At 49.2% G+C, this 11,422-nt stretch overlaps 3 protein-coding genes across 3 annotated transcripts; all 3 read right to left on the minus strand.

Moving 5' to 3' along the window:
* Window positions 1-805: 805 nt before the first annotated feature.
* On the minus strand, window positions 806-1,582 carry BP5553_09719 (uncharacterized protein; the record flags this gene model as incomplete). The annotated part of the gene is made up of 1 exon (XM_032018342.1): window positions 806-1,582. The coding sequence occupies one exon, from the start codon at window positions 1,580-1,582 to the stop codon at window positions 806-808; it is 777 nt and encodes a 258-aa protein (XP_031865641.1).
* A 2,927-nt stretch (window positions 1,583-4,509) lies between these two features.
* BP5553_09720 (uncharacterized protein) lies at window positions 4,510-4,791 on the minus strand (the record flags this gene model as incomplete). Its single annotated transcript, XM_032018343.1, has 1 exon — window positions 4,510-4,791. One exon carries the CDS (start codon window positions 4,789-4,791, stop codon window positions 4,510-4,512), a length of 282 nt encoding a protein of 93 aa, XP_031865642.1.
* Window positions 4,792-8,481: 3,690 nt separating this feature from the next.
* BP5553_09721 (Uncharacterized protein) lies at window positions 8,482-11,422 on the minus strand (the record flags this gene model as incomplete). Its single annotated transcript, XM_032018344.1, has 2 exons — window positions 8,482-10,891; window positions 10,950-11,422. 2 exons carry the CDS (start codon window positions 11,420-11,422, stop codon window positions 8,482-8,484), a joined length of 2,883 nt encoding a protein of 960 aa, XP_031865643.1.

The following is an 11,422-nucleotide window of genomic DNA, read 5'->3' on the forward strand; positions in this document are numbered from 1 at the left end:
ACTTCGTACGAGTAAGACTTACTCCTCTCCTGTTCACGATTTCCCGGTCAGCCCAAAACAGCATGCGAGCTGATTGATTACCCCGTGCTTCGTACAACCAACACCTAAAAAACCTCGCAAACACTAATATTGTATCGCATGGCTTACTGGTAGAGCGGAGAAACAGGGCTGAACGCCTTATGCACCAGTTTAATTACTTTATGCAGGCACACATCAGCAAACCCTGTGGATCTTGTCCGTTTGTTTGCCCCCCGAAGGGCCCGAACAAGCCAATCGCCAGGATGTGGTTCCGACTGTGGAAATAGAGACGCCTTTCCGGCGATGCTGACAGCTGTGGTGGGTTTAGCGCCAATAATACCAAGATCGATAATGCCCTCGCCTCGAGGGCCAAGACTGTTTGCTCATTTCGTTTCATAAGCGGATACGATCGAAAAGCGGAGAAGTTGGACGTCGGGAAAGTTGAATATCGGGATTGAACGTCAGGAGTGGAATTGAGCATGCGGATAGCCGGAATGGAGAGGAAGTAGTCAGAGTCTCACAGAGGGAGCCAGAGCGGAACACAGTTCAGTTGCAAAAAATTAGACATTTTCAAGTACAGGCACGATAGTGCGGTACTGAGCTGTAGAATAATGTATACATTACGTAGGTACATCATCATACAATTATTTTAATACTCCCATCTAAATCACATCAAAAGTTGATTCCCAAATCCACCGCTTTCTCCCCATGCGCTCCATAACTACCACTAAAAATTATATATCATGCAGAACGGAAAAGGTCGTCAAGAATCCCGAGCGAACATCTCTTACAAGAGATAGGCGGCTGCGAGACCGACGGCCATCAAGAGGCCACCAGCCTTCTGTGCTGAGGCTCCGCTGGTGAAGGGAACGGTGGTGGTGGTGTTGTAGCTCTTGCCTCCGGTGGGGGCGGCAGATGGAACAGGCTTGGGGCAGTTGGCTCCACCTGGGCAGACAACAACAGCGGTGTTTGCGGGAGGGCAGCTGGCTCCACCGGGGCAGACGACGGCAGTGTTGGCAGGAGGGGCAACACCGGTGGCAGCAGGAGGGCAGTTAGCACCACCTGGGCAGACGGCACCAACGCTGGTTGCTGGCTTCTGGCCAGCTGGGGTGGCTGGGACAGTGACAGTAACGTAGGAGGTGACAGCTGGGCACTCTGGCTTGCCGGCTGGGGGAGGGATAACTCCTGATGGCTTGCCGGTTGGGTGGACCTTGGTCACAGTCTCGACAGTGCTGGTGACCTTGCCGACGGGGCAGTTGGTCACGGTTGGTGCGCATGAGGTGATGGTATAGACGTGAGTCTGGTACTCGGTTGAGATGCTTGGGCCAGCTGGGACACTGGTGGCAACCGCTGGGGTGGTAGCTGGGCAGAAGGTGGTGGTGCTGTAGACCTCGCTGGTCACCTTGCCGACGGGGCAGTTGGTGACAGTTGGGGCGCACGAGGTAATGGTGTAGACACTGGTGGAGTAGATGGTTGAGATGGTTCCAGTGGGGATGGTGGAGTTGCCACCGTGGGCGTTGACGGCAGCAGCGGCCGCGACGACGGAGATGATTGAGGCCTTCATTTTGAATTTGTGAGGGTGGAAAGGGGGAACTTTGGAGAAGGTTGAGATAGTGGATTAGATTAGAGAGTTTGTAAAGAGTGTAACTGTATCGAAGATACAAAAAGAGTGTGGTCAAGTAAAGCTTGAGTGAGAGGGATGAGGAAAGAGAAGAGAGAGAAAAGGGCACATAAGAGTCTAAATACTTGCCTCTGACCTGGGTCGTAATAGTGGAGGCGTCCAGGCGCCTCAAAGAACTCCCGCCTCCAAAGCCAGACGTAGCGAGTTGGCATCGACGACCAGGTTGAGGGTGATGCTCAGATGCAACATCGCACAACCTGCCTGTGGCCCGACGAATAAACGTGCCCCGCTCGACAATTTGGCGGTTCCCCTGAGCGCGTCGTCGAATCAAGGAAGCTGCGGGCGTAGAATAACCCAGCGAGGGGCTGGACTAAAAGGAAATGAACGGTTGACAGCAGTTTTCTTTTCCGGAAAAGGGGCCCCGGGGGGCGTGTTGTTTTGAGGCTGATCCGTCCACAAGAGTTCTAGCCCGGCAAATCATTTAATGCTAAGAGCCTGAGCCTGAGCACTCGAAGAGCACTTCGCAGGAGAACGGCGGATAGCCCCTGGGGACAGGTTGACAACCCGGCTTTTGCGGGGAATTGGGCCAGTCATACCAATTTGCCCCTGAGCCAGCGCGGTCGTAAGCGGCTCGTATTATTGGGATTGGGATGGATGGAGGATGGTGAGGATACTTCGTACGTAGCAGTTCGCTTCGGGATACATAAACTAGGTGGAGTAATCATATGAGATTATTCCGCCTAGATCGGGTATCTGGGAATCTCCTGATGCTATTCCTGGAAAAGGGACGAGATTGTCCAGCGTCGAGCCAGCTGTGCACGGGGAATGCTCTTAGGGCTACTGTCGTATCCGCCGCCCAGAATCCCAGCGTTGCGGGCGCCCACGACTCCAGAGCATGGTGCCTGTGGGGCGTGTTCCTAGGCCTCGGCCGACGGTCTTCCCAGGCCACACCGCGGAGCACTGCTTTGTACTGTACGTACAGAGTAGCACTGATGGCCACCACCACTACTGTACACTGCCGATGCTTCAACACTTCGTACTTCGTACCCTGCTGTGCAACTTTTATCAACGTCTCTCTCATTACACTTTGTATGGAGAGCGATTGCCCGTGAGCGCCTTGAACGAGTAGTAATAATGTCGCATATACGCAGTATCGAACGGCATTTTGCATGGTGGGCCGAGCAGCTGTGACCTCCGGGTCTCGACTCCTTTCCAAACTCCTCTCTGTAGACCGCTGTCGTAGATCACCGGCCCCTTCTCCAAGCCCAAATGGTGGCTCAGACACCCAATCTCGCCAGGCGCTGGGCATCCAGAGATGCTGCTGGTGGTCTCTTCACCGAAATCGCCATGCAAAGCTTGCTCGACGCTCCCGCGCGATATCGTCTTGGCCTATTGGCCCCGGAAGGCTTGGGTTGGATCCGGCCACGCTTCGAATGTGCAATTATTGAAAAAGCTTCATTGCATTGCGACCCACCAATTTCCGGGGCGGTTAAAGCAATCGCGATGGTTGCTTTCCGATCGTGATGCCATCGCTGGCCGAGGTCGAGTGGGACCCCAAGTCTCGAGGCCCTATGAGGCATCTAGCAATGTCTCATCCCATCTCAGAATTTAACACCTCTCCCTAAGTTCCTCACCTTCATGGACAGCTGCCTCCAGTAAAGATTTCCCGACATCGGATCAATCCCATTCCACAGTTGAAAGTGATCTCAAATATCAGCTTCATCATGGTCGAAGAGGTTGCACCTCTCAAGATTCTGCTCCCGCCACGCCTAGTCTTCTCATGTCTTTGGCCATCACCACTGAGCTGTATCGATTCCCGAATCTATGGCATGCAGCACTGCAGTTGAAAAATCCTAGGATTGAAAGGAGGGTTGTCGGAATAGGATTGCGCCAATCAGTATTGGTGCAATGCTTTGAGCATTTACTGTAGGTATCGAGATATGGAAACTCGAGCAGCTATCGCGGCTGGTCTTCAACCACTCAGCCTGGGCGCAAAGAAGATTGCAATTGCTACATTCTTCTGATTTCGGTTCGGACTCGGTTGATGAAGACGAAGAGATGTTGATCCTGATATATCGGCGAAGGCAAAGAAAGAGAGGAGTGAACGGGATGAAAGCGATGATGACACCAACGTCAGAAGTCGCTATCGACATCTAAGGTATGTTGACATGAACGTTGAGGTTGGCAGCGTCAAAATATATATGCAGTGGGCTAATTGCTCCTTCCATTCCAGGTAATCTCCCTACGATGGCGTGATCGACAACGCTCTTTTCGCGATCTACTGAATCAACTGCTGGGTATTTTAACTCCCGAAACCAGATTGCTGATTATGGAGCTCTCTACATCCCAAAAGCCAAGGTATGGATGAAATGGATGCAGAACACATATTAATACAAAACTCAGCTGCCTTTCTCACGAATCAACTAATACGGCAATCGCTTCCAGTAATATGCAGCGATGGGGCTCCGATATCCAGCTTCTACCGTTCCTATACAATCTAGATAGTTAGCGCATAGCACTATACTATATTATTCGAATATCTGGCCAGTCACAAAGTGAAGCTATTCCTAGACCTCTACCGGACCTTTGTCCCCCCCACCATACCCTTCGTATCTAACCGAAATTGAGATATTTGCTCTACTTGAATATCTCAATTTCGGTCCGATATTTACACGATATCGGATTTATATTTGGATAATGGCCGTTGGGCCTTATAATACTGGTAAATAGGGTTTTTTACCAAATTCGCCAATACCCAGTAATGCGCCATAGTTGACGCTTCGCCTTGGTCGAGAGAGTTGGGTTGTGCAGGCCCGGCTTCGGAATGCATCTGCCATGGTGGGCCATCACCCGGGTGCTTCGGAGACAGATTACTTGTGCCTTCTAGGTGTGCCTTCCTCAAGATCAAGGGCATCCAGCATATCTTCATCTTCATCAACAGCTTCACTAGTATCAACATTTTCATCAGTATCATCATCCACAGAGAAACCCCCGTTACTGATACCTTCGAATTCGAAATCAAGAAAGAAGATACCCGTGTCCAAATTCAAACACGCCGCTGCCCGCCGCAGCAATTCGCAGTCACCGTCTCGAGAGTCAAATGCGAGAACTGAAGTAGATGACCTTCGCCGATAGATTGAACTCGCCGACATGCTTGAGTATGAACAAGAGCACTCGGGAAAAGTGGACCACCAGTGACGACCCAGGTCCCTCGCTGGTGGAACGGAATAACCTGATTTGACGGGCCTCGTGACGGAACCAGAGCACCAGTTCAGGGTAATGATGGCAAGTTGTTCCGTGCCAAAGGCTCTGGAGATGGGAACCCCTATCCTGCGTATCCTGCGGAGCAAGACAACTGGCGACCTGAGATTCGACCATGTGTCGGAGCTGCGGGCAAGATATCATCCCGCAAGAGCGAGGCTGGGCATTGTTGTTGTTGGGTTGTCCACCAAATGCTCCTCCGAGACAAGCCATGGCGTACGATATTATAATGGTCATAGTTCTGGGAACAATATTGGCAGTCATTCTATGGTGCATGACACCATACACACGTCTACGGAATGTCTGTATACTCTCTATTTTCTTTAATTATGTACTAAGCTAGAACTGTTATAGCCTACCATTAGAGAGATAGGGTTATTAAAATCCGAATAAATTCGATCGGAGTGCGTGTCTAGGAAGCAAAATGAACACTCTATTAGACAGGCGCTAACTAGCAAGGCAGCTGAGTTTTCTGCTTCTGGGATTAGTTTGTCATGGCTTCCTACACAGGTGTTCTTAGTGACTTTACATTAATATTCAAATTCCCAAGCGTCAAATTCATCATTAATAGACATTCCTTCTTGGTCCAAGTTCAAGAACCTAGCTTTTAAAATTCAAACTAACTTGGTCCCCACGATGTGCAAAGCGGTCGAGATTGATAAGTACCATATTAGCCATCAATGTCATTGTTATTCTAGGACATAGTAGACGGGAGAGGAGATGGAGAGATACTCCTTTCAGGAGAGACTCTGTGGGCCGCTTTTGATGCGAATGTTTCTGTGGTTTATCACAGAATCCTATTCAGCACGGCATATCCAGCTCCGCTCAGTTCCTCACACAATATTTCCCCATGTTTCGGAATAATCTACTTGAGTCTATAGGAGCCTGGGTCGCGAATGTTGTTTTGGAGAACTGGGTCGTCATGATCCTCCAGCAACTCGGTAGAAGTGTGCTGGTTGGCGTCATGGAAGCCGAATGGTGAGCTCGTAGTCGGCTTAAAAATTACAGTTAGAAAAGGAGATATACTGGTGCCGTCAATCATAGGAGTATTTGCGTGGTTATGGGCTCCATGCTGTACAGTACACACGATTATGGAAGGCTGGGTCTTGAGCGACTTGCGTAGCAGCAAGGAGATTTTGGTCCCCCTGAAGTTCTAATTACTGCTCCCGTTAGTTTGCGATGGGCTCTTTAATGTATTGCGAAACATTTCTCTGTGCGCTTGCTAATTCTACTTCATAAACCGCTACTGTATGGTGCATTACGACTCGACTACTGCATTTAGTAATGGCGTGGATTTATTAGATGTAATTTCCGGAAGCCATATTTTTAACCAGGAATTATATATTCCAGTCAAAGTGGGAACATTATATCCATATAAAAATTCCTGACATTTCAATTTCTTGAATTTTATTCCTTATCTAGTATATAATAGTATACTACGAGAAGACTACATGCGTATAAGAATATGCATACCCTTTACCGTCAAGGCTCTCAATCAGACCAAAGGTACTCTCTTGAAGATTTGAGCAACGACAATTAACCAAAGGTGTAAATGTCGTCGTATTCATTCATAGAGCTATCTAGTGTGGTATGCTGCAATGCAATACCAAGAAAAAACGACTCCGGCTTATCGAAGCAACAAAGTTTCTACCGTGAATAGCATGTTATATTCATTCCGAACCCCAACTCCTCGCTGCATTTATCCCTTTCAAATAGCTGACCCATTTCCAAGCCCTAAAGACAAGCCCACTATCATTAAATTTAAATATTGCTTCACCATACCATGCTCCTAGGACGAGGCGATAGTGACATGCTCCTGTGACGCCATTCAAAATCAGTGGACAGCGCAGCAAACTGGTCTGGCAGAGATGCAGCCGAAGAAGGAGGTGATTTGGCTCCGGCTGTGATCTGCGGTTCTCTGGCAAGATCATGCGACACCAAGGCTGGCTCTTGGTGTTATGGTTGTTGCGTTCGACTAGCGTTTCTGGATTTTGGTGATGGGGGCCGGGCAAAACTAGGAGAATCCAGCTTCTTGCGTTTCTATGCTTGATTTCAGATCCTCTCGAAGGATCTTACTCTCGGCTTTGCCGCCCCGAAAGAACGTAGTCGGACTACTCGGATTAATGGGCGAAAGAGGGGCGACGATGTCGTCCACGGTAAGTATGCTATTGATAGTCGCAAGACCTCGTGCGGCTCGCAAGTTGCGATCGCTTGAATTAATTGCCAAATGATTCAGGGCTGTGGAAATTGATGCATGGGCTTCCTTGGAGATTCTTGGGTCCTTGTTGGGATTAGAGACCTCCAAGGATTCTTCGCAGACGTACAGTAGCAGGATGGGCTTCCGACGCAACTGAGTTAGTTCGGAAATGAGCTTTGTTTGGGGACGTTTTGTGGTGTCGACAACCAGGAGCTCCTTCTCCCCACGACCTAAGATTCATACACCTTGACTTCCCCTGCCTCAATTCCAAGGACTGCGCTAGCACTGGCAGAGACTGCTTCATTTTCGGAGCCACAACGGTTGGCAAGGACAGCAATAATTTCGCCCTCCTGCTCGGCTCGGATCACTGGTTCTAATCGTGCAAGCCAATAAGACAACTTGTCCGTACCGGGCTCTTTAGGTGCTCGACTATATGCCCGAGGATTTTCCGTGTTAGCCAGGACATGGAGATGATGATAAGATTCGCCTGCTTGTGTAGAATGTGATATGCGAATTCCTAGGGACTCCAAGGAGATTCGAATTTATATGGACTGTTTCCGTTAGCAAACCATTCGGGAGATGAAGATAGAAGAATCCCACTTCGATTCCATACTAAGGGAAGTTATGACTTTCTATAAGAACATATAATATATGATGCAGAGGAGGGTAAATTAAATGAAGCGTGGGGTACTTAGTAGAGCCAAACAAAATGCCCTGGAGGCTGGAAGTTCGTACCTAGGTAGCCTTCGAGTATATGATAGCCTTAGCTCGAAGCCGTCTGTGACAGAGCTGGAGGTATTACTCTGCGTGGAATAAGGTATTGGGTAAGAGTGCGCAGCTGGTTGGATAATCGGATCCAAAAAGCTTTGGGTTCAACGTAGGGGAAAACTTGGATTTCTACACCCTAGATTAAAGGGGTTAAACAAGCTGAAACAAAACGAGATTGAAGCGAGGGCGTGGAATTTGGAACTTGTTTGGCTGCCGATTCACACCCTAATCAGATACTACATTTAATACATACGGCTTAAAGGAGGCTTCATATATAAAGTGGAGACCCTGATCAAATATCGTGAAAAGGTTCATTGAGGTCTCATTAAAGATTTTAGCACTCTACAGGCAGGCTATAACTGCAAGATGTTAAATGCAATGCTATAAGAGCATCGTGAGTGTTGCTCCGCTATTCAGATATGGCGCCCAGCACCGCCAACCACCCTAAACGCTCTGTCCAACGGTCCAAACGCCGTGCATGCCTTAGTGCCAAATTTAGACATGGAGTAAACTCCTTCCTTTTATATGCACATTACTCTCTTTCCATCTACCAAGTTCCACTAGCCTATCTAGCTAGGAATAATTCCTCTGTCATAAACTTCCCGAGTTCTCGTCATCAAACGCCGCTATCCTCATCAACAAAGTTGCTTCTCGCCCTGCTCTCCTCCTCCTGTGCAGCGAGCCATGTAGGGAGCTTAGAGCCATCCTCCTCCGGACTATTCGATATAACACGATGTGTTCTTCTTTTGGGTAGACGAGGAGGGGTTTGTTCCGTATGGATCGGGGGCGGTTGTAATATCGCGTCCCCTACTTCATTGTCATCTTCCACCCACGGCTGCACATAAACTGGTACATGCTCACTCATAGGCGTGGTCGGTTCAGAATCACCAGCAGGAGCCGCAACAACAAGGAGCCCATCATCTGCAGGATAATTAGATTCCTCGCTCTCCTCCCGGCTTCGTCTCTTGGGAAGTGGAGGAGGAGGCACCGAGTGACGTTGCCTATTGATACCATTAGGTTTGTCCATGTCGTCCGGGGATCTTTGGGGTAATGGAGGTGGCGGTATAACCTTCCGCTTTGGCATAGGAATGGGTGCAGTTTTCGTCTTTCGATCTGGACGAGGTAACGGAACTCCTGGAGGTGGGAGAGGCTGGCCCCGCCCCATGACTAATGGACGCGACTGCAATGTTGCATCCTCCGCTATAGTGTCAGTTTTCTGTTCTCCGTGCCGTTGGATAGCATTCCAACCCCATCTCTTGGCCTGAGCAGCAGCGCTTGCAAGAGACAGACGCTTCGTCTCAGACGTTGACGGGTTCTCTGAAGATAACGTGGATGTGGAATCTTCGCGCCGTCGGTCCCAAGAGAATGATGGGAAAGATTTTGTTGAATTTGTTTCTGATTTTAGTGATGTACTTGCTAGACTTGAATGAAATGAACTTGACTGTGAGCTAGTGTTTACATCGGAGGCATTGGTAGAAGGTTGAGGCATAATATCGTTGTATGATTCAGGTCCCGGATGGGCCGACTCATGTGAAGATATTGAAGACTGGCTCTCAAATTTTCCAGTTCCACGGGAGTGAGATGGAGATCCGGTTGGAGTATGAACAGGTGAGTTGTTCTGCGATAAGGCTGACATGGCGGCCATAGCTGCTGCTGCATGGCTGTGTTCACCATGTTCCGGCGGCGTAGAAGGTTTGAATGCATCGGCATTGGTGCTGTCGGTGCTCACAACTGGCGACGAGGCACTGGTAAAGGAGCCAGTTCGTAGTGCTCTCGGCTTCTCAGACACAGTTGGTCGTGTCTCGATGCTGGTCGATGACCCGGAAGATTTTGTATGGATAGGATTTATGGTGGACTGAATAGTTTTCCGTGGATAAGCGGTACTTGGAGAAGTGGCGTCGATCACGGGCATACTCATACTCTTCTCGATATGTGGCAAATCAACGCTTGCTTCATCGCTTCCCTCTTCCGCATGCTCTTCACCCGTGTCGCGGTAATGAGGGCCAGCGTGCTCTAAATCGTCAAGGGAAATGGCTGATCTGTCATCTGCCCAGACTCCACCTCTCCATAGTTTAGTTTCACTGTGGTAGAATGGAGAATCGTCCCAGTTGGGAAGGACCAAACTCTCAGCGACAACTTCCTTGATCCGATTCTCAATTTGACGCAATATCAGTGTGTAAGTTATCTGCCTCGAACTGACGATTGGCTCTATTGTCATATCAATCCTTGGCATGGTTTGAAATGTCACCCAGAATCGATTTGACGGTGGAGGTTTGACCCTAATCATGATATGACCTTCCAATCGTTTTAGAACCACTGCTAGGAGTAGGTTGACCTCTCTCGCCTTAAAGCGTGATCCAAGCTCAATCCGGGCTGTTGCAGCAACCTCGATTCTAAAATTGCCAGTGTACCGTACGTCTGCTTCCACGACCAGGTCACCATCGACAGTCAGCTCTTTAAGGCGCGGATTTGTGATGAAAGGCGCAGCTTCCCCGAGGTCTATATTTCGCAGCGCAATTTTGGAAAGAAACGAGGGCGTTTTCACTCGGGATATCTTCTTGGTGATCTTTGCTCGTATAAAACTTTCAATCTCCGGAGTCTTGTAGAGAGCGAGAAATACCCTCCCGATGATAGCATTGAGCCATCTCGTTTGCAGATGTTCCTCAGAAGAGTGTAGTCGTTGAACTAGTGTTATAATATCCTTGACATCGTATTGTAGTGGCACTGGCGGATTGTCCCTTGCGTCTGGCCTTTGTTCCTGGCTTCGGAGCATCGCGAAATAGAAATCTTCTTTCTCTGAACAGTTCTCAGAAAAGAGGAAAAAAGGCTTTGAGGTTGTGCCATCCGGCGTGAGCTCCCCAGCATCCGATCTCCGTGAAAGAGATAGAGCATTCCGTTTTATAAAAAGCTCCCCTTCTGGCGTTTCTTCTCCGCCTGAGTAAATGCCCACGTTATGATGGGCTAGCGAGATGACATGGCGGACTTCGAGCTGTTGGTCATCATCGAAGAGCATTAAATGGCCGTGTCTGGGACTAAATTAACAACATATTCTGCAGGAAGCTTCGAGTGGCCTAGCTGGCATACCTCAGAACCACATAAAACACGTTGCCATTCCCCTTTGGCGGCCTCCCATTGCCCTTATTATCCAACGGGCTATTATTGGTCTTTCTGTCGAAAATGCTCCGGTACATGCTCTGGTAGACACTTGGACTCGGCGCAGTGACAGTCGTGGAGCCCACCGGCGTTGTACGGACTGGAGGTTTGCCATTCCCCCCGGGGACGTACTCCCGACAAACGGTGAAATACCCAGCAGAGACATCAGCTTCTATGTTATGCCGTGGCCAGGATTTTGTCTCCAGTCTCTTCTGCGCGCTCTTGATAGCATCGGTATCATCCCCCGGCTGAACAATAGAGTCTTGGTCGGAGTTTGGCTCTGGAGTGTCTTCGTGGATAGGGAAGGTCAGGTACGCATGGAGAAGTACGGCGAGGATAAGCAGAGGGACGAATGTCAGGCCACCAAGAATATAGATAAACAGGAAGCTGGCCAGACTGCGCAT

The sequence above is a fragment of the Venustampulla echinocandica genome (assembly GCF_003357145.1).
Source record: "Venustampulla echinocandica strain BP 5553 chromosome Unknown scaffold_11, whole genome shotgun sequence".
Classification (NCBI taxonomy): Eukaryota; Fungi; Ascomycota; class Leotiomycetes; order Helotiales; family Pleuroascaceae; genus Venustampulla; species Venustampulla echinocandica.